The sequence below is a fragment of the Heteronotia binoei genome, chromosome 13 (assembly GCF_032191835.1).
Source record: "Heteronotia binoei isolate CCM8104 ecotype False Entrance Well chromosome 13, APGP_CSIRO_Hbin_v1, whole genome shotgun sequence".
Classification (NCBI taxonomy): Eukaryota; Metazoa; Chordata; class Lepidosauria; order Squamata; family Gekkonidae; genus Heteronotia; species Heteronotia binoei.
Window position 1 is genome coordinate 24,394,297 of NC_083235.1, and position 23,091 is coordinate 24,417,387.

The window sequence follows — 23,091 nt, forward strand, 5'->3', positions numbered from 1 at the left end:
GCGCCAGCACTAATCCCCGATCGGTAGTACAAAAGTCCGGGATTTTTAGCTGCCCGAACCCCGGCGGGCATGCATGACAGCCCCAATGCGCATGCTCAGCCATTGGGCGTGAACATCCTGCCAGTTCTTTCTTTACCACCACGTCGTATAGACCCGTTTTCATCACTCTGGTCGGTAGTTATTCATCTTTTTTTCCCTTTCTGGGTTTCTCCTCGTTTCTTTGTTTTTTCTTCTTGTTATTTAAAAAAAAATTATTAGTAGAGACTGTTAGTTGTTCCACCCCTTCGGGGGTTTTTCCCCCCACCCTTCTCCCGCCATCCCTGTCTATGGAAAAGCATTGGGGGTTTTTTAAGTGGTGCCTGAAGTGTGGGAGCAAGAGCCCTCCTCCGGATGGACATTCTCTTTGTCCGCTGTGTCATCGGGTCAAATCTTGCCATTGCTGCTCAAAATTTTCCAAGCAGACCAGGAAAAACCGAGCTGCAAGACCTTCGGCAGCGTTGGTGAAATTGGCTCTCGCACTGCAGATGTCGACATTGGCGTCGACGAGTACTTCGATGGCCACCCCGGCATCGATATTGGTTCCGGCCTCGTTGTCGAGCCAACTGACCCAACCAGCCCAGGGAATCGACTGCCCCCCACATGTGGGCGGGCTTGACATCCCATTTGGAGCCATCGACCCCGGCCAAGAAGGCCAAAGGGGCCTGGGACTCACGCTCTGCTGAGCCCAAAAAGCATGAGGAGAAGAAGAGGCGCCAGGACAGGCAGACCCCTTATCCACCACTGAAGGACCTGCCGATCGTTTCAGGGGAGCCTCCGGAGAAAATCCTTGCTTCTCCGGTTCTACTGAAGAGCCCCTCGGGTCCGACGGAGGTTCATCACATTTCTCTTTCTAGCTCCGACCAAGAGGTTGAACCCATAGAACAGTCAGCAGGCTCGAAGGAGGGTGGTGATCTTATCTCGGCATCGGACTTAGAGGTTTCACAGCCGAGGGACTGCTTGACACAGATGATGCCCTTGATCCAGCCCGAGAGATTAGGAGAGCCTTCGGATCCTTTTCGACATCCTCATCCTTTGCGTAACTGGGGCCCACAACCCTGGGCTTACCTGTTTGGTGGCTACCCCTACCATTCTCTGTACCCATGGTACCCTCCTCAAAATCCCTATTGGGATCAGCACTCGGAGAATCTCGGCACACTCTCCACCAAGTCGCCAGGAGTCATCGGTGCCGACTTCGACCTCGAGGCTAGTTAGGAAGCCAGCACGCTCCGGTGGCCTCACGTCGAGAAGACTTCCTCGACGTGGATTGCCATTGACGCCCCAGGTTTACCATAGGCTGAGAGCATATCATCTTTGCCATCGACCTCCAATGACGATGGGGAAGAACAGTCGGGCCATCGGGAGGGATTGTCCCCAGAATCTAGAATAGCTGAGGATCTTCCAATCTCTCCCTCTGAGGATTTGAAGTCCTATGGGGAACTCATTAAAAGAATGGCAAACTCACTGCCTTTGCCTGTGGTCCAGCCTTAACCAGTCATTGATGATACAGTTTTTGACATCATGCAAAAGGACACCTCAACAGCGGTAGCCCTTCCCATTACCAAGGTCATGTTGCAAGCCATCAAAGATCCTTTGTCTAAACCTGCCTCAGCTCCTATCTCCTCCAAGCGCATGGATCACATGTAGGGTGCTGAGTTCCTCTTCAGTCATCCATGCCCCAAATCTGTAGTAGTGTTGTCCTCCTCTAAGGCTAAGAAGACCCATGCCTCCTCTCCTGATAAAGAAGGGAAGAGGATTGATACGTTTGGCAGACGCTTCTATTCGGCAGGCACTCTGGGCATCAAAATTTCGAACTATTCGGCTTACATGGCGAGGTACCAATATTCACTATGGGAGCGGCTGTCACCACTCCTGGCTTCTCTGCCCGAGGATAAGCGCACTTTGGCTAAGAAGGCTCAGAGAGAGGGAATGCTCCTGGTGAAACAACAGCTGCAAGCTTCCAAACATATGGTGGACACTGCAGCTAAAACTCTCACTTCTGCTGTTACGCTGCGTCGTCACTCATGGCTTCGCTCCACCGCTCTCCAATTCGACATGAAGTCCTGGGTCGCGGATCTTCCCTTTGAGGGTGAAGGTCTGTTCAGCTCTACTACGGTCCTACAGGAGATAGACAAGAGTATAAAGACGTCTCGCAATCTGGGAGTGCCCTCATCTTTTCCTCGCCCTGGCAAGTCTCGCCCATGGTCTAAACAATGGCCTAAGAAGCCCTACCATGCCAAATCCCCTGAGGGTTCATGGAAGCCATGTATCGGTCAGCATAAGGCCAAGAGTTCCTTCCCTGCAGGAGGGAAAATCAAGTTCTCTTCTTTTTCCTCGCATACGGGAAAATCTAAGGCTGGCAGGAACCCCAAGCAGGGACTTTGACTTTGGTGTCCCCCTCTTCTCTCCCCCCCCTCCTCGGGGCCCACCTGTCTCCACCGTTTCTTGCAAGCCTGGCAGCGGATTACCACCGACAAGTGGGTCTTGTCCATCATACAGGAGGACTATGCGAAAGAATTTGTTCAGCTCCCTTCGTATCCCAGATTGGTGATCACTCACCCTACAGCGGTTTTGCTGGAGGAAGTCCAAAATCTGCTCTGCAAGCCAGCGATAGAACCTGTTCCCGATCATCTCAAGGGCCAGGGGTTTTACTCCAGGTACTTCATGGTTCCCAAGCGGAATGGTGGACTTCGTCCGATCATGGATCTAAGGGGCCTGAACGAATTCATCGCTTATCAGAAGTTCAGAATGCTGACTCTGTAAAGCATCCTTTCACTCATCAACAAGGGAGATTGGATGGCTACCCTGGACTTGAAGGATGCCTATTTCCACATCAGCACCCTCCCCAGTCACCGGAGGTTTCTTCAGTTTGCCATTGGGACGCACCATTTTCAATATCAGGTGCTCCCTTTTGGGCTCTCTACGGCCCCCAGGGTCTTCACAAAGACTATGGTTGTTGTGGGGGCCTACCTTCAACTCCAGAGTATCATCCTTTCCCCCTACATAGATGATTGGTTGGTGGTTGCTGTGTCCGAAGCTTCTCTCAGAGTGCATCTACAGGTGGTTCTCTGCCTTTTGAGTGCACTAGGACTTCTGGTGAACGAGAAGAAGTCTCACCTGACCCCAACACAACAGGTTCAGTTCATCGGAGTGGTCTTGGACACTGTCCAGCATCTGGCGTTTCTTCCAGATTCCTGGGTGCTGGATATCATTCAGGGGTTCAGCACCTTCAGACGGTGAGATGCGCTTCTGTTCTGCAGATCCAACGTCTCTTGGGCCTCATGGCGGCTACTACCAAAATTCTGCGTTTTGCGAGGCTGCAGATGTGAGTACTCCAGCTCTGGTTCATCAAGAATTTCAATCCGGTGAGAGATCTCCTGTCCAAAATTCTGCAAGTTCCTTCGCTGATGCTTCAGTCACTGGACTGGTGGAAGGTGAAATCCAATCTTTGCGGAGGAGCTCAGTTTCATCTCTCTCTCCCCTTGCTCATGATAACGACGGATGCCTCGCTGTGGGGATGGGAAGCGCACCTCGGGGATCTCTGCATAGGCGGCCCATGGCCTCTGTCTCTGACTCATCATCATATCAACTTTCTGGAGCTTATGGCAGTTCATCTAGCCTCGAGGTCATTTCTACCCCTAATTAGCGGTCAGACCATAGCTGTGATGTCGGACAACACGACAGCTCTGTTATATAAATCACCAAGGGGAGACTGTGTCCAGAAGGCTGTGTGTATTGGCAATGCAGCTTTGGGAGACCTGTATAGCTTTGCAGATTTTCATTGTAGCCACCCACCTACCCGGGGAGCTAAATGTTCAAGCAGATTCCTTGATCAGGGACAGGTCTCCCATCATGAATGGGAACTGAACTCGAGATATCTAGAACCTCTGTTCCGGTAGTGGGGTCATCCCAGAATAGACGTGTTTGCCACGATAGACAATCGGAAGTGCGAACAGTTCTGCTCCGGGGGGGCGGGGGGAACGGACTTGAGATCCCTGGGGGACGGCCTTTTGCTTCCATGGGTGGGCAAGTTCCTCTACCTGTTTCCACCCTTGGCTCTTCTCACCAGAGTGCTTCACAAACTGACTCAGGAACATCCGGAGTGTATCCTAGTTGCTCCTTGGTGGCCTCGACAGACTTGGTTTCCTGTTCTCCTAGCCATGGCGGGAAGGTGTCACAAGTTCCTGTTGGAACCAGACCTTCTTTTGGCTCAAGGCGGCCATCTGTTTCACCACAACATCCCTCACATCAAATTGACGGCTTGGGGGGTCAACTTCTAGGATTCTCTGACAGAGTACAACATCTCATGTTGAACAGTAGGAAGCTGTCAACGTGTCGCTCCTGTGCAGGAAAGTGGTCAAGGTTTCTTTTCTTCAGAACAAAGGTGTCACTGCATGTTCTGCTGGTCTGGAGTTGGTGTTTGAGTTTTTACTTTCACTTGTTGATGCTAGACTTAATCATTCTTCGATTCGAGTTTATCTGGCTGCCATCTCAGCTCACCACGAACCTGTGGATGGTGTATGGGTTTTTACCCACCAGCATACAAAACGTTTTCTGAAGGGTCTTATATGGCTTCACCTGTCATCTAAGGTTCTTCCTCCTGCTTGGGATCTGATGATCGTTTTGGACCGACTCTCTAGGCAACCGTTTGAGCCCTTGGCTACCTGCCCGTTGTATCTTCTCGCCTGGAAGACTGCCTTCTTGGTGGCCGTCACTACAGCCAGAAGGGCAGGTGAGCTCATGGCTCTGCGATGTGATGCTCCGTACATTTCCTTCCAGGACGATGGGGTGTCCTTGGCCCCGGACATCTCGTTCCTCCCTAAGGTGGTGTCTAGTTTCCACTTCAATTTTGAAGTTTTTTTGCCTGCTTTTTATCCTTCTCCCGTGGAAGAGCGACGTTTGCACACCTTGGATGTTAAGAGGACGTTGTTGTTTTTTGTGCATCCCACCAAGCCGTTCAGGAAGGATCCCAATCTATTTGTCTCCTATGTGGCGCCTAGGTTGGGTTTCAAAATCTCCTCTCAGAGATTTTCTAAATGGATCATGGAAGCCATTAAACTTGGTTACCTGTTGGCAAAGCATCCCTTGCCGGGGCCACCCTGTGTGCATTCCACTAGGGCTATGGCTATGTCCACAGTGTTTCTGAAGGGTGCTTCCCTGGTGGACATCTGTTTGGCTGCAACCTGGGCATCTCCTTATGTCTTCATGCGACATTATGCCCTGGATGTTCGGAAGCGTTGCAGAGCACAGCTGGGTACCCTGGTCCTTCAAGCCACTACTTCTGCATAACCACCAGCTCCCTCCTCCAGGTAAGCCTAGCTTGCTAATCTCCCATGAGTGTGAAGCAGAGAGACCACGAAGAAGATAAACAGGTTTCCTACCTGTAACTGATGATCTGAACATATGAAGCTGCTTTATACTGAATCAGACCCTTGGTCCATCAAAGTCAGTATTGTCTTCTCAGACTGGCAGCGGCTCTCCAGGGTCTCAAGCTGAGGCTTTTCACACCTATTTGCCTGGACCCTTTTTTTGGAGATGCCAGGGATTGAACCTGGGACCTTCTGCTTCCTAAGCAGATGCTCTACCACTGAGCCACCGTTCCTCCATCCAAGGCCTGATGTTGCTAATGATATGGGAAAAACAGGTTTCCTACCTGTAACTGATAATTTTTGAGTGGTCATCTGTGCATTCACACTACCCGTCCTCCTTCCCCTCTGCTGCTGGTCATGGTATCTTTGATAGGTGGTGGTGGGAAAGAACTGGTGGGATGTTCGCGCCCACCGGGTGAGCATGTGCATTGGGGCTGTCGTGCATGCCCACCGGGGTCGGGAGGCAAAAAATCCCGGACTTTTGTACTACCGATCAGGGATCGGCACTGGCGCTTTATCCCATGAGTGTGAATGCACAGATGACCACTCGAAGATCATCAGTTACAGGTAGGAAACCTGTTTTTCCCATATCATGTAGCAACATCAGGCCTCGGATTCAGCAGGAGCTCACAGGAGCACAACTCCTGAACCCTTCTGAGGGTTCCCCCTCTTTCTCCCCACCTACCTTGTCCATTGAATAGTAAGTGCAGCTGCATAACAATCCCTGAATTAGGAGAGCAGGCAGCCAGCCAGCTACCAGGGGCTTTGCCACGCCCCCAGCAGCCCTCATTAACCCCTGGAGAAGCCCACACCACCCTTACTCCACTTCTTACGCAATTTTGGGTGGCGGGTGGCTTGCTGGCCTTTTGACTGGAGGGGTGGTCCAGGAGAGCATCAGGCAAACAGGCCTTGCTCACCCAGGGCTCTCCTTTCTTGCATTGGGTTGCTTTTGGCTGGGGGGGGGGGGCAGCATATGCTAATGTTATGCTAATGAGCTCTGCCAACTATTTTTCTACAAAATGAACCCTGAGCAACATCAGTAACTCTCCTAGAATTTGTAAATCGATATATAATTCCAATTTTTCATTCATTAATTGGCATTCACCAACTCTAGTGAAACTACTAGGCCAGCCTGGTCTTAGCCCCCTCTTTCCACTGATTATTCAAGTCCTGACAACAGGTTTTATTTCTGATGGTAGAACAGTGGGTTTTTACACCCCACTTTTCTCTACTTTAAGGAGTCTCAAAGCAGATTATAATTGCCTTCCTTTTCTCTCCCCAAAACAGACACCCTGTGAGGTAGGTTGGGTTGAGAGAGTTCAGAGAGAACTCTGACTGACCCAAGGTCACCCAGCTGGCTTTATGAGGAGGAGGAGCAGGGAATAAATCCAGGTTCTCCAAATTAGGGTCTGCTGCTCTGAAGCACTACACCATACTAACAGAAGGCTGTCTGCAGTTTTTGTAATGCCTTAGTTAGTAAAAAAAAAAAAAAAAGGTTAACCTTTTAAAAAGCTGAAAATTAAAGGAAAGAGCATAGAACGTCACTGAATAAGAGGCCTCTTCAGCTCCAAATTACATCATTCCAGGATGTATCTTTCTCCCCCTGCATCCCTTCTTCCTAAATTCAATTTGTGAGAACTGACAGTGTGGATAAGAACCACAGACAGTCAGGGCTTTGGGACTTGTCTTCTCCTGTATCCTTGCCTCAGTTGACATAAGGGGACTGTGCTGATTCTTACCAAACATGAAGAGCTGTGCTAAGAAAAGATCGCTTCCTATCCCAGTGCCATTGGTTCAGCCATTCAGCTATTAAGGCATCCTCCAAGCTTACAAAAAAGGACGAATCCAGAAAATGAAGAGCAAAACAACATAATTTACAGCTGCCGGAGCTTGGCACCAAAACCATTCTTAACATTCATTGTCAAAGCATTGTGAAAACACAAGTTATTATTTTTTTTAAGTTCCCTGAAGGGGAAATGAAAGAAGTCTTGGGTTCCTCCCCCCCCCCCCCCCAGTGAAAAATATAAGAGGTTTCACAAATAGCTGCTGCTGCTGGTATCGCTGCTTAATTGTAGAGGGTTCTTATTTATAGCGTTCCTTTATTACCATAAATTTACCACTGGTTTACATTCACTAGCAGCGAATTCTAAACTCAGTTTTAAATCATGTTACCAGGCATCCTTTGGCCTTGGGAAAAATGTTCTATAGTTGCGGTTAGGAGCAGGTATCCCTGAAGAAATGAGAACAAAGGCCCTTTTCTCATAAGTAGATGCCCTAGAGCAGTTGATTCTTGATGAAGGGAAGAGATTCTTCTTCTGGGATGCATGCCAGATTTCTTCAGGGCAACATTTCAAAGTGGGTGATCATGGAGAGATACCTGTCAGAGGCCAGAAGTTAAGTGTTTTTGTGCGTATATGCCTCTGATAATCTGTGGTTTTAGAGAATGAGAGGTTTGTATTGTAGCTGATAGCAGCTGATCCACATTTTTCCTCTACATTTGGGAACTGAGGAGATGGTCACAAATATTGCAGTGTTTTTAGTTATTTCCCTGTTTGTCTTTGCATGTTTCAGTGAACAACGATTCACAAAAGCTTGCAAAAGCTACACCTGTGATTAGAAGAACTGCAGCTGAGATGTTTCTCTAGTCATGGAAATAGCTGTTGCAGTCTTTCAGACATTATTACTGATCATGCAGATAGACCCTTGCAATGATTAGTTTGTTGCAGTAACCTCTGTAGCTGTTCAAAGATGGAAAGATGCTGCAAAACTAGAATCCTTTCGGTGTTTATGCTCAGTGGACATAGAAGTTGTTGTGGGATATGCAGCTTGTCAAAGGGATCTGTGTCCAGGCATTAGATTCAGCAGGAGCTCACAGGAGCATAGCTCCTGAACCTTTCTGAGAGTTCCCCCTCTTCCTCCCCACCTACCTTGTCCACTGAATAGTAGGTGCAGCTGAATGACAGTCCCTGGATTAGGAGAGCAGCTGGCCAGCCAGCCACCAGGGACTTTGCCATGCCCCCAGCAGCCCTCATTAACCCTCATTAACTCTTTTCCTACTTCTTTTGTGGTTTTGTGTATGAAGTGTTTAAGAGTTTCCTTACAATTAATTAGCCAAACAGTTTAATAATTCAGAGCAGCGAAGAGTCATTATAAGAAAGTGTTTTTACTTAGCTGATAGTACACAGTAGGGGTTCCCAACTTGGTGCCTGTGGGAGCCATGGTACCCAATGGCACCTTTCCTGGTACCCACCATATGTTATTAGAAAGTGGGTGAGGCCAGTTAGAGCTTTTGCTCTGCCAGGCTTTCCGTTGGGCACTGGAGTTTAGATTGGCTGTGCAGATTTTTAAAAATGTTGATTTTGGCAGCAGGTGCCATTACTGCACAAAAATCTTAATTTTGTGAATGAAGGGAAGCTGCAGCAGCCGTTTTGTGTTTGGCTCCACCTTCTGCAGCAACCATTTTGTGACTGCGCCCAACATGCTGTGTCAGAATTCTAAAGGTGTTCTCAAGCTCAAAACGGTTGGGGACCCCAGCTGTACAATTTAACATGACTGACACATAGATTAATACTCCATAAAGGGTATTAACATTGATGGTTGCAGGTCTTTTATTATTATTATTATAAACGGGTTTTTTGGTAGAAAAAGCCCAGCAGGAACTCAGTTGCATATTAGACCACACCCCCTGGCACTGAGCCAGCCGGAACTGCGTTCCTGTGCATTCCTGCTTTAAAAAGCCCTGATTATAAACAAGGTCTCACAATAAATAAATATATACAGAAGCACCCAGCATCATTATTTTAAGGCCTAAATCTGCACATGGTTCACCCTTGGTTTACAGGGGTAGGATATATATATATGTGACTACTAAACATCCCTTGTCTCCAGCATGAGACTCTGGGGTGACCATTGGATGCTGAGCAAGGCAGGTAGTGGCAGGGCAGGGCCAGAAGTCTAGCTTTAACAATTGTTTTATACCACCATTATCGCACTCCTGCGAGCCATTGACTGATGCCATCAGAAAATCGTAGAGATTTATGGCAACACCTCTAGTCTTTTTAATATCATGTTCTACTTTGATATAACACCAATGCTATTGTTTTAATGTTGTAATGGTTTGCTGTTTTAATGTTGATTACTGTGTTTTTGCAATGCCGCCCTGAGCCTGCTTTGTGGGGCGGGCGGAATATAAATGGAATGAATGAATTAATACCATTCCCAAGCATTAAAGCAAGAGCTTACCATTTGCAGCTAATGGGTTAACCATTGTGCTTCACCTGCATGCTGCTTGCCCAACCTGAACAGGCCATACAAAGGTACTGTTTGCCCCACTGATGCAAACTTGCAGGTCCCAATGGAAGAAGTAGCAACTCCACGTAGAACTCCAGAGAGAGAGAGAGACAGAGACAGACAGTTTGGTGTGGTGGATTCTTATCTGGGAGAACTGGATTTGATTCCCCACTCCTCCACTTGCAGCTGCTGGAATGGTCTTGGGTCAGCCATAGCTCTCATAGGAGTTGTCCTTGAAAGGGCCACTTCTGTGAGAGCTCTCTCAGCCCCACCTACCTCACAGGGTGTTGGTTTTGGGAGAAGAAGATAAAGGAGATTGTAAGCCACTCTGAGTCTCTGATTCAGAGAGAAGGGTGGGGTATAAATCTTCTTCTTCTTCTTCTTCTTCTTCTTCTTCTTCTTCTTCTTCTTCTTCTTCTTCTTCTTCTTCTTCTTCTTCTTCTTCTTCTTCTTCTTCTTCTTCTTCTTCTTCTTCTTCTTCTTCTTCTTCTTCTTCCCAGTATAACATTTCATTTGAACTGTACACCCCAATTAACACGTGTCTGATGGTATGGAGTCTAAATGTCCCTTAAAAGTTTTCTAGCCTGCAGAAGAGACCTGTGGAGGATTTGAGCCTTGCACAATATAAGGAAAGAAAGGTCCTCCCTCCATTGGTAATAATTCCATCATTACCCCCTAATGCCGGGACTGCTGTGCATTCTGTAAGGACTCCAGCTGCTTTCTCCCCTTGCCAGAAAGATAAGGAGGTGTCGGGTCCGGTGCCATTGTGGCGTGAGAAATAGCTAGCTAACAAACCCCCCTCCTCCTAGAGATCTTCCCAGCTCCTTGCTGGTGCTGACAAGCAAGATTGGTCTCAGCCAGGATTTGGAGATAAATGGCATGGGGAGGTGGGTGAGGAATGGAGGTGTCGCTGTTAATCTCCATGCATGCTTTTTTGGCTGATAGAACCAAGCTGACAGGCAGCTGCACCAGGGAATCCTGATAGTGCTTCTTGCCCCAGAGCTTTGTTGGTCTTTAAGGCGCTGTTGGAGTCAAATATAGCTCTTGTGTGCCTACTGACTTCACCTAAATTCAGATACTAGCAGGGTTGCCAGGTGAGGCAGACAAACTGGTGCGGGATTTACCAGGAGCCTCTGGGAGAGAGGAGGGACCAGTCTCCATAGGGCAGGGGTGGCCAAACTTGCTTATCGTAAGAGCCACATAGAATAAATGACAGATGTTTGAGAGCTGCAAGACATGAGAGCGGCAAATGTTCATGATGAATATCAGAAATTGCCAGGAAGGAAGGGAGAAAAGAAGGAAGGAAGGTAGGCAAATAGATGGAGGAGAGCAAGGGGTGGAAAGAAAGCAACTTTAACTTTAAATGCATTTTCCAAGCCACTGGCTGGCATGGCTTGGAGAAGACTTAAAAAGAGAAATGCCTTCTCCAAGCTGGCTGACTGGGTAGTGGGGGCTTTGAGAGCCACACAATATGTGTGAAAGAGTCACATGTGGCTCCCCAAGCCACAGTATGGCCACCCCTGCCAGAGGGTATAATGGAGTGCCCAGTGGCTATTTCTCCCTCCCCTGCTTTCTGATAGCTCTGAAAAGTGGGAAGAGGCTCCAAACCAGGAGATTGGGCTTGGCAGCCCTAGGTACTAATACTGTATTGGGGTTGCTTCCACATGGATGTTTTGCTTCACCTTGCCTCCCACTCTTGCCTCCCCCCCCCCCGAACATCTGCACAGCATAATCATGCAGTGGACTACGTTCCAGACATATACAGTTCTGATCTGGATTGAGACTGGTCATGCAGGGAAAGGGAGTTTAAGCCTTTCCTCCCATGCTGTTTTTGTGTCCTGCAGGGCTTTTTTTGTAGCAGGGACTCCTTTGCATATTAGGCCACACCCCTAATGATGTAGCCAATCCTCCTGGAGCTCACAGTAGGCCCTGTACTAAGAGCCCTGTAAGCTCATTGAGGATTGGCTACTTCAGGAGTGTGTGGCATAATATGCAAAGGAGTTCCTGCAAAAAAACCCTGCCCTGAAGTGGCCTGGGGAGCTGCCATTTGCCCTGTTGGGGAAAACAATGGATACTGATGAGCTCCATGTAAGTTTTACCAGTGGAGCAAATTGCTGAGCTGTTTCAGGTCAGGGAAATAGCATGAGTGGGAAGGGCTTAAGCCCCCTTTCCTTGTGCACAGTGGTCTCAATCCAAATCAGACCTACACATACCTGGGACTTAAGGGAAGTGGGACGTTCATGTGAGGACCTGAGAACTGTGTACTGTCTGAATTGTCCCATCTGCCTGCTCCGTGATCTCCCTTCCTATAAAGTTGTGCTCTCTGCCTTGGGCCTGAAGGCTTCACTATCTCACAATTCAGGGGTGGCCATAATTCAGGTAAAAGCCACATAGAATAAACATAAGATGTTTGAGAGGAGGAAGGAAGGAAGGAAGGAAGGAAGGAAGGAAGGAAGGAAGGAAGGAAGGAAGGAAGGAAGGAAGGAAGGAAGGAAGGAAGGAAGGAAGGAAGGAAGGAAGGAAGGAAGATGTGGAGGGAGGGAGAGGTGGAAAGAAAGCAACTTTAACTTTAAATGCATTCTTCAAGTTGCTGGCTGGCTTGGCTTGGATAAATGATTTAAAGAGAGAAATGCCTTCCACAAGCCAGTCAACAGGGCGGTGGGGGCTTTGAGAGGCACACAATAGGTATAAAAGAGCCACATGTGGCTCCCGAGCAGCAGTTTGGCCACCCCTGCCATAGATGATAATTATTTTAATCTTACTGCATATGCTGTGGTATGCCATCTGAAGAGATAAATGGCTGTCTTGTCACCAAATGTAAATAATGTGTGAAACCAAAATAGAATTTTGGAGGGTAAACGTGGTTGTAAACAGAGAGAGTGTGCTCTCTCCTGCTGCTAGGCTACTGAGCTGGTGAGTTCTCTGGGCTTTCTTATCTCCTCTATTGTGGCCTTCCTGGTTTTATTTTTCTTTGGGCTCTGGCCAAATCAGTTATAGGGATATATTTATGTGCAAAAGAACAGCTACTTTTCAAGTGGTTTTCCTAAGGTTAAAAATTCCTACCTAATGCAGCCCTTTGGGGTGTACCACAAGCTTGTCATATGAAATAAATGAGCTCATTTATTAGCTTCTTAAAGAAATAAAGTAGCTTGTTAATGACGCTTACCCTGGTTGTGATTAATTGACTGATGGGAGGTACCTCCCCCCCCACTACAGGCAAGAACCACTTTGACTGATGGACTTAGGTCAGTCTGTGGCACCTCATCTCTTGGGCTGTAAAAGACCCTCGCTTCATTAACCCTTAAATAGAGATCTGGAAACTGACTTGTTTGATGGGCTTCCTTCGGAAACAGAATTTGGCAGTTGGTAGCATTGGGGGCAAAAAACACACACAAAACCCAAAGTTCCAGTAGCATTCATATCCCTTCAGGCGTTCACATTGCAAAATGGACCAATAATACTAATACTAATACTAATAATACTAATAATAATAATAATAACCTTTTATTTATATCCCGCCCTCCCCGCCGAGTCAGGCTCAGGGCGGCTAACAACATATCAATACAATAAATTATACCATTGGTATTAAAAACAGCATTTAACCTTAAAACATTTCAATTTAAAATGGACATTAAATATTTCTGGTGCTATTCTATCAATAAATATAACGGCGAATCTCACTTAGGCGAATCCATTCAGTCATTTCAGTTAGGCAAAGGCCATCCCAAAAAGGATGGTCTTGCAGGCCCTGCGGAACTGTTCAAGGCTCCGCAGGGCCCGCACTTCTTCCGGGAGCTGGTTCCATAGGTGTGGAGCTGCAATGGAGAAGGCCCGTGTACGGGTGCTCTGTAGTTTTGCCTCCTTCGGCCCAGGGACAGTCAGTTGGTTCTTCCCCGCTGACCTCAGTGCTCTCTGGGGTTCATATGGGGAGAGACGGTCCCTGAGGTAGGCAGGTCCTCGGCCGTATAGGGCTTTAAAGGCAATAACCAGCACTTTGTAACGAACCCGGAATGCGACTGGCAGCCAGTGCAGTCTGCGGAGCCCCGGCCGTATGTGCTCCCACTTCGGGATAGTGTCAGCAGAGAGCCAGGAACAGAATCTTGAAATTTGCTGAAGGCCACCGCAGTAAGAGCCTGGATGAATGAGTGAGCCCAGATCTCTTGAGTCCAGCGCTGCTCCCACAGGGCTGCCTTGCTTCTCATAATAGTTGAATGTAATGGTTTATGGCTGCAGTCACACACATTGAACACTGCACTTTCAATCCACTTTCAGTGCACTTTCCAACTGGATTTTAATGTGTGAACACACATCTAGTTGGAAAGTGCATTGAACGTGGATTGAAAGTGCATTATTTAGTGTTTGTGATCGCAGCCTGAATGTCCCCAGGAAGATGCAGTTTTCTTATGCACCAATATGGGGTAAGGAATCTCTGGTTATACCTGAGCATCACCTTTATCAGTGATTTAAAAAACGTAAAGGTAGTCCCCTGTGCAAGCACCAGTTGTTTTCGACTCTGGGGTGACGTTGCTTTCACAATGTTTTCACAGCAGAGTTTTTACGGGGTGGTTTGCCATTGCCTTCCCCAGTCATCTACACTTTCCCCCAGCAAGCCGATCTCAGAAAGATGGAAGGCTGAGTCAACCTGGAGCCGACTACCTGAAACCAGCTTCCGTCGGAATTGAACTCAGGTCGTGAGCAGAGGGCTCAGACTGCAGTACTGCAGCTTTTCCACTCTGCACCATGGGGCTCATATCAGTGATTATCAGTGATTAAAAAGCATCATCCTGATCAATGATGGTAACATCTTCTCCTTTGACAGTTGTGATTTTTGCTGTTTTCCAGGTCCACAGAGTAAAGTCTCCAGATGCCAGCCCAACGAACACAACTGCCTGGGTACTGAGCACTGCATCCCCATGACTGAGCTGTGCAATGGGGAGAATGACTGTGTGGATGGCTCAGATGAGGGAGTCCATTGCCAGCGTAAGTATGCTCTTGAGTTTTCTGTTCTGGATGTGTCTCTATGCTTCAGTTTGTGCTGTTGAAGAAGCAATTGGGTGAAGCTGAATGCTGGACCATACAAGTAGGGGAGCTACATCATAGAACTTGGCAAGAGTTTTCATCTGAGCTCCAGTTGTGGTGTTGCAGCAAAAATGGCTGATCCAACTTTTGTTGTTTTTTAAAAAAGGATAAAAACGGTATTACAGTTGTAAAGGGCTTAGCAAATCACTGCACAGGCTTAACAAACAGGAATTAGATGTACAGTATGGAGGAGCAGGGAAAGATTTCCATCAGTATATATCTTTTAAAACTGTATTTTTAATGGAGACTGAAGTAATATTTTTATGGATTGCAAAACAGCGTGGTGTGCATGACTCATATTTGTGCTTTACTTCTAACTTGCCCCTCTTTCATTTTAATAATTATAAAAATGAATAAAAGCCCACGGTAGATGTCTTTTGGACAATAAAGACTGGAGATGCATGTTGTCTGGCCAGCTGGTCTTTTACTCTGGTGTTTGCTTCTTTGAAGAAACAGTTCAAGGAAGGGGTGCTTTACAGGCAATAGACATGGTTGAGGATGTGATTTTGGAAAGGATGCTGTAAACAGGGACATGAAAATGGGATGAATGCTAGAGAATTAAGCTGTGGAAGACAGCGGATGGTGACAGCTGAAACAAGCACTATCTGGTGTAGAAAGAAGAGAGAAGACCTTGCTTGACAGCCTATAAGGAGGAAAAGGGAAGGGTGGGTAACAGAGAGAAGAAAGGATTGCCTGTTAGCAGTTTAATCTTATGAGGTATGAGAACATAAGAGTAGTTATTGCCAGAAACAGAGAGGCTGAAATTTACAAGATAATCTTGCTACAGTAGAACTGCCCAATCCTGTCCCAAGGTAGGCTTTCAGTAGGGTTTACTCATAAGTAAGTGTGCATAAGAGTGAAGCCTTTGGGTGTTAGAAAGTGGCTTGCCTTGGCACAGTGCCATGGTTAGGATTTCAGAGAAACAAGTATTTGGAGGGGGGAAAAAGCCACTTGTTTCTGTTTCCCCACAGCCTTGCTTAAATAGCCACATTGTCCTCCAGAGGTTTTAAAGACTCTTGGGAGTTCTCATTCTGGTGTTGATCAAAGAGGCTTGTTTCTTTTTAACCCCGCTTCTCTGTAATCCTATTGGAAAACTTGATGTTTGCAGAATTGAATATTGGAGTATTTTAAAGTGGCTGTCACATGAGCAGATTACTCACCTGCTGACATGTCTGTCCTGAAATGAACTTGGGAACAGAGTCAGCTTGTGGATGGGAGAAGTAGTGTAATGCAAGGGCTGTTGCTGTTTGTGGTACATTCAGTGGTGGTAAAGGCATCTCTTTTTGTAGAAAAAGCCCAGCAGGAACTTATTTGCATATTAGGCCACACACCCTGAGGTGAAACCAGCCAGAACTGCATTCCTGTGTGTTCCTCCTAGAAAAAAAAAAGCCCTGCACACTGTCATGTAGTAACATAAGCATGTAATCTGGGGTTTTGTGGCATCTGGGGTTTTGTGGCATTTTTTGTAGAAAAAGCCCTGGATGAAACAATAGTGCTGTCTAGGGGTGTGGCCTAATATGCAAATGAGTTCCTGCTGGGTTTTTTCTACCCCCCCCCCCCCCCAAAGTCCTGACAGTGTTTGATACCACTATCAGTGCTTATTTCCATAGCTGACTTCAGTCAGGTGGAACACTTCTGAGGCATGCACTGTGGGCTTGCTTCTCAGCCAATAATGTCACAGTGAAGCAAGGGACCAGCCTGTGTGTAGGTATGTGTGTATGATGGGGGAGGTGAGTCAGGGACATAATGTCCCTAATCCATTGTTAATCAGGATTAGCTGTGGAAAGTGAAATACGCTATCCTAATCAGGTACTACTACAGCCAAGTCATGCCATGTTTTGATTGAGAGCCAGTTAATTCCATAGAGGTGTCTCCTCCTGTTCCCTCCTCAAACTAGGCCAGCTGAGCAGAGAAGTTTCTAGGAAACCCTGTGTTATAATTTAGGTCCATTTTTTTTACTCCAATGACTCGCATCATCCTTAACTATGAAAGTTCTACCAGGTGTGCTGTGAAGTTTAGCTTTGCCATGCTGTGGCTTGGCTGTGAAGTGGCAGATCTACTTGCTTGTTGCACTCTGGAGTTCTGGTTGTGAGAGAGGAGCCCTAGTACATAGATTCAGTTTCAGTGCCCATGACAGATTTGCACTATTGAAGAGGAAGAGATCATATTCAGGATTGTGTGTGTATAAATTTTAATTAAAGTTGTACATTTGTCTATAGAGTTTTGCATTCCAGGAATCTCCTGTTTTTTCAACAAAGCAAAGTTCTGGTTGAAGATGTGCCCAAAGATGTGCTTAAAAGTTTGCATGCAATGGTCTTCCGAAATCTCAGAAACATGAAAAAAAGTGAAACAGGATATTTGGTGTCTGGGGAACAGAGCTTTGTTTTCTTAGCTTTTTCATTGGTTGACAAAGCCAGAATAAATGATGCAAGGTAACAAAATTTGCAGAATAAATTTTGCAATTCTGTTTTATTTGCATTTTGTAGTTTGCAATTCCTTCCTTCCTTCCTTCCTTCCTTCCTTCCTTCCTTCCTTCCTTCCTTCCTTCCTTCCTTCCTTCCTTCCTTCCTTCCTTCCTTCCTTCCTTCCTTCCTTCCTTCCTTCCTTCCTTCTTTCCTTCCTTCCTTCCTTCCTTCCTTCCTTCCTTCCTTCCTTCCTCCCTCCCTCCCTCCCTCCCTCCCTTCCTCCCTTGATGAGCAAACACTCATGCTACTCAGATCAAAGGTTTGCTCAGTTTGTTAATTTTACTATTCTGTCATTGTATTAGGAGGGGGAGATTAGTGAAAACTGCCACACCCTTTTAAAGAAAATTTAAGGGCACAGGTTTTCTTTAATAGTTGGATCCAGGCCATTCAGTGTCCCGCTTGGGATTATGTAGAGGAGGCATGCTCAAAGGTGAGTATTCTATCTTAAAAAGGTTAGAACAGAGTTGAGAAATTATTGGAAGATCCGTACATGTTAGGGGTATGCGCACGCACACACACACAATCGGTATTTTTTTAGTTTAGGTATACAGAACTGCAAAAACATTGGTATTTCCCTATATTCCTGAATCACAATTTTGGCATGGTATTGGAATTTGGGAAATATTTGGGATTGCCAGATTTTTTTGGGATGCAGATCTGGCTGGGACTTCCCTGCCTGGTAGGCTGTTTAAACCACCAGGCAGGAGAAGCTGGCCCCCAGAATCTGCATGTGGTGGGGAGGTCTCTCCCCATCGCATGCAGACCCGGCTGGGAGCCTTCTCCTGCTCAGCAATTTGAACCATGGGGCAGGAGAAGCTGGCCCCAGGATCTTTGTGTGGTGAGATCTCTCCCTGCTGCATGCAGACCTGGCTAGAGGAGCCCACCAGCTAAGGTTGTGTGGAGCTCTCAGTTTCCATTGCCCCATCTGATCCTCTCCTTGGTAAAGCTAACTTGAATAAAAGCCAGAAAACAAAACAGCTTTTATTCGAGCTCAACTGTATCAGTAGCCGAATCAGATTCTTTGATCTGTGTTTGACTGAATTAATCCCTGAAAAATACCAATAAGGTATTTTTCGGGTATTTATTCGGTTTGATTTATGCCGAACACACATCCCAGTACATGTTCTTAGGATCATGTTTAGCTAGAGATGCCTCAAAGCTGAGTGTTGTGTTTCTAGATAAAGTTGTAATCAGCTTAATTGGCGAAGAGTTGTGTCTTCCTGCCTAAGCTCCTATTCATTTCTTTCTTCATTTGCTGCTTCAGATGTCTCGGCTACAGGCTGAACTCTCACTTCCAGCCAGCCGAGAGGCCCCATGTGTAAATTCATCTGGCTTGTTGTTTCGCTTTTCTGCAGGCTGGTTATTTTTATTCCTATAAAGGGCTGGTAGGAAGAGTCCCTTTAGTTTGTGGAACAGTCAATTGAAGTCTCTGGAAGTGTTTGCACATGAAAGCTCAAACCCTGAATAAGACTTTCTTGGTCTTAAAAGTACCATTGGACTCTAACTTTGTTCTGTTGCTTCAGACTAACTGGATCAGTCAGTTTAAGAGGCAATTGACTTAGTTCACAGGCCTTGCCCATGAGTAGAGTTCTTACAAGACCCACTTTGAAAAGGGAGGGTGGTGGTATTGAGCAGAGGTCCATCCCCCCTGAATAGCCTGCCTGCTGGTCACATTGCCACAGACCCTCTTCTTCTGTGAAGGCAGTGAAGGGACAGGAATACTCAGGGGTGGGGGTTCTGTTTATCCCTTGTCTGCAGGCTCAGAAGCTAAGGAGGATCAGCTTGTGCTAGTACTTGGATGGGAGACCATCAAGGAAGGCCAGTGTGGCTATTCAGAAGAAGGCAAACCAGCTTTGAACATCTCTTGCTTTGAAGACCTGCGGCAGAACATGGCCGCTGTGACCCGCAAGCCCCATTCTGCCTTGCCCTCCTAGGGGGTTCCAAACTCCCTGGAGGATTTTTTCCTTTTACTCTCAAGTAGCCACCACTACTGCTTTGTCAGTGTAGGGATTTCTCACTGAAGGGATCAGGACCTTCAGCTTTTCTTCCCAACTCAGAGGCCTCGCCTCAGGGTCTCCCACTGCCCAGCGCCTGGCTGCCATGGGGACTTACTGCTCTATGTGCCCCTGGGGAATAGCCAGAGGTGGAATTCTAGCAGGAGCTCTTTTGCATATTGGACCACACCCCTCTGATGTAGCCAGTCCTCCAAGAGCTTACAAGGCTCTTTTTTGTAAGTTCTTGGAGGATTGGCTACATCAGGGGTGTGTGGCCTAATACGCAAAGGAGCTTCTGCTAGAATTCCACCCCTGGCTATTTGTCAGTCCCCTCCCTGGGGCTCCTTTTGTCTGAAACAGTTGGAGGTAGGATTGCCAGGTCCAACTTAGGAAATATCTGGGGACTCTGGGGGTGGAGGGTAGTTTGAGGTGTTGGAGCCAGGTGCAAGGCTGTGACAAGCATGATTGAACTCTGAAAGGAGTTCTGGCCATCACATTTAAAAGGGAAGCACTGTTGGCTTTCATCTGTTGTAGGCTTCCCAGGGGGCACCTTGCTGGGCTCTATGCAAAAGAGGATGTTGCACAATCTGTGGTCTGACTCAGCAGGGTTCTTTTTATGTTTTGATGTATTCATGATAATCCACAGCAAGTCTGAGTCCCTTATAGTCAAGCAATGAGGACTTTTTGCATTGCCAGAACTCCACATTGTCCACCTTCTCCTTTTAGAGGTCTCGGCAGGGTTAAATCCCTAAATGTTAAGCGAAGCTGCATTCAAGGAAACCTTCTGACAAGTCTGTCCCAGTATCCTTATTTCATCTTTGGCATGATGGGCAAGGCGGTGTGTATACTGTGGTTCCTCAGGAGCATAGAAAACAGCACAGCAGACAGAAAACAAATCTGTTTCCGAGAATCTCAGTTTCCATTTTTAAAAGGAACAGGTTTCCCACATTTCCTCTTGAGAAGAAAGTGTCTGGTCAAAGAGTGCTGAAATCTGAGGCTTCTGAGAGGCATCTAGGTAGCATTTTAGTGGTTAGGGAGCCAATCCTCTATGACCTGACCTTGCCCTCCCTATGACTTGCACAATCAGAATAAATTATACAAACTGTCAAAATCACAGAACGTTAAAGCCAGGGGGAAACATGTATATTAACTCAGTTTCCATAATTTTTATGCAGGTTGCAGAATTAAAGTTTTCTTGGTGTAGAATTTAATGCATTTTTAAAAAGTGAACATTTGTTTAACCATGGAGTACACATAGCCCTGATCATGGGATGCTGAAAAAGAGCCTACTGGAATGAAGATCCCTATCTGTTCAGACAAGAAAGAGGAACAGCATTTGCAGAAATGTTGCAGAGAGAAACTTCTTATCAGCTTCTTGGGCATTGACAAGCAAAGGGAGATGGTCTGGTTTTAGTAGGACCAGCTAGAACAGGGGTGGCCAAACTGTGGCTCGGGAGCCACATGCTTACATACATATTGTGCGGCTCTTGGAGGTTGAGACTTACTCTTGACTTACTCTTGAGTAAGTGTGAATAGCATTGGGACCTCAGCTGACCCATAGGTAGGCGTGTGTGAAGTGGGGAAGGAGGGGAAAATAGGCAGGCTTGCAGGCTCTTCTCCACTACAGAAGTCACCCAGACACCTGGAGCAGGGAAAGAGAGTGCAAGAGCCCAGGGAGAAAAGTGAGTACATAAGGTGACTGCACCACCAAGTCAGGTATCAAGAGTTGTAATAAAATGTGTGTTTAGTTCATGTCTTGTGGCTCTCAAACATCTGACGTTTATTTTTTGTGGCTCTTACATTAAGCATGTTTGGCCACCACTGAGCTAGAACATTTGGAAAAGTGAGCATGCTTTTGAGATTCCCCCAGAACCCTTCAGCAGGCTAAATGTTGAGGGTAAGGGACATTCGCTTCAGATAGGGCATGTCTGGCAGCTCTGAGAGAAGCACCCGTCCTTGCTTTCTTTGGCTTGTCCTGAAAGCTTCTATTTCTGTAATTGTCAGTTCTTCTATGCAGCGTTTCAGGCAACAGGAGAGCCAAGCCCTGATAACACCTTTCTGGCTGTCAGCAGAAACTTACCAGAATCTTTTGCCCTGGGGCAAGAGCTATGAAAAGAATGATGGTTTTTGCCTGGCCTGTTACATTCTCTTCGTCTTGCCAGTGTTGGATTACTTCCACGCTCTTTGAAAATGTATGTGTGTGTGTACTTGAAGAGAACAGGCTAAATAGACAGACCATTTAACCCTTGGCCCACAGTTCTCTTCGTGGGAGGAGGATCCACTTGAAGGGCAGATGTTGGAGGAGATTCAGGCTGCTTCCAGTTTCCTCTTCAAGGCTGATGCAAGCATGCCCTTCTGCATGTGGAAAGCACAGTATCCTCGAAGGACATTTAAGTGTCACCATGGAACGTTACGCAAGAAAAGAAAAGCTAAATCCAAAGATGTTCTTGTGCCTTTGCGGCTAGGAGCATGTGTGGAAACATAAGAACTGCTTTAGACCCTGCCTGTTCATAGTGCTGTGCGAACAGCTGTCCAGCCTATGTCTTGTTTGCGTTTTACAATCCTTTTCCAGGCCATTTTATTCTCAGTGCCTGGAAATCTGTAGAACATCTACCCCCCCTCCCCCGCCAGTTTACTTCCCAACCCCTGAGTACCAAGAGACCCTCTAGCCTAGGGGTGTTGAACTCATTAGTTATGAAAGCCAGATCTGACTTTGTTGGGCCAAGCCATGTACATCATAAAATGTAATGCCAGGTAGCAGAGATATAACAAAGGACACAGACAAACACAATTAAAGATTAAAAAAACCCTTAAAACAGATTAGCACTCTTGCAATATTTTATTTATTTAACAGTCTCTGATAACTGACACGTCTTGCTCTGAGTTATTGCATCAAAAGCTGGAGACAGTGTCTGTGCTGTAGCAATCTTGAGTATGCTGTTCAGGTGCATTCGTGTAAGTTGCAAACCTACTTTTGATTTATTGACATTCATTAAGGAAATTGCATGGTAAATGCTTTGAGCCTGAGACCCAGGGGAAAACATTAAATGGCTGGGCTTTGTGAGCTTTTGTATATAGGTTGTTTCATGTGCTGGTTAGCCAATGGAGAAAATAGAGGATTTGCTCTATAGTTCTTGTGTGATTGAGCAAGCCTAGCAAAGCAAACTGTGATGCAGAAAGAAAGCAAGAGAGAGAGAAGGAGGCAGATGACAGTGAGTTGCTCGCGGGCCTGATAAGAGTCCCCTGGGGACCTGATCCGGCCCTCAAGCCACATGTTTGACACCCCTGCTATAGCCTGTCTCCTACCCTGAAAGTATTGAGAGACCCTCTAGCCTATCCCCTACCTTTTCAGGATCATTGACAGTTACTTTTGTCATGGGAGGTATATGGCAGAGTCCTAAGGGAACATTCATAATGCTTAACTAGTCTACAGATCTGTTTTTCATTACATATTAGAACTAAACAACCAAACCAGAATTACCAAACAGGTGCAAACCAGCTTGGTGAAAGCTGGGTTTTAAGTGGATTTTAAAGTAATGTTTTCTGTTAATCAGGATTAAACATTATATCTGCATCAAGCAGTCCATAGCTATAAGTTAGATTTCCTTCTTTATTTGCCAGCTGGCAGCCATTTTCCTCTGGTGTCTCCATAGGGATGCCCTGTGGAGAGCTGGGTGTTAGCTTATTATCAGCACCTTCCTAAACACATCTACATCCTTCTAATGAAAAGGCAATAATGCTAGGAAAAGTTGCAGGAAAAGAGAAAAACCCAGCATGAGATGGATTGACTCAATAAAGGAAGCTTCTGCAAGACCTGAGCAAGGCTGCTAATGGTAGGACATTTTGGAGACTATAGGG

General features: G+C 46.5%; 1 protein-coding gene and 1 non-coding gene across 7 annotated transcripts in view; one reads left to right on the forward strand and one right to left on the reverse strand.

The window, feature by feature from the left end:
- Window positions 1-23,091, forward strand: part of LRP1 (LDL receptor related protein 1) — a 518,071-nt gene that overhangs the window by 155,542 nt on the left and 339,438 nt on the right. For all 6 annotated transcript variants that reach the window (XM_060252267.1, XM_060252262.1, XM_060252264.1 and 3 more), the window contains one exon: window positions 14,538-14,675. In XM_060252267.1, coding sequence (XP_060108250.1) covers window positions 14,538-14,675 — 138 coding nt within the window. The remainder of the gene's footprint in view (window positions 1-14,537; window positions 14,676-23,091) is intronic.
- Window positions 5,567-5,633, reverse strand: TRNAP-AGG (transfer RNA proline (anticodon AGG)). The gene has a single exon. It is a non-coding gene; the product is annotated as a tRNA-Pro (tRNA).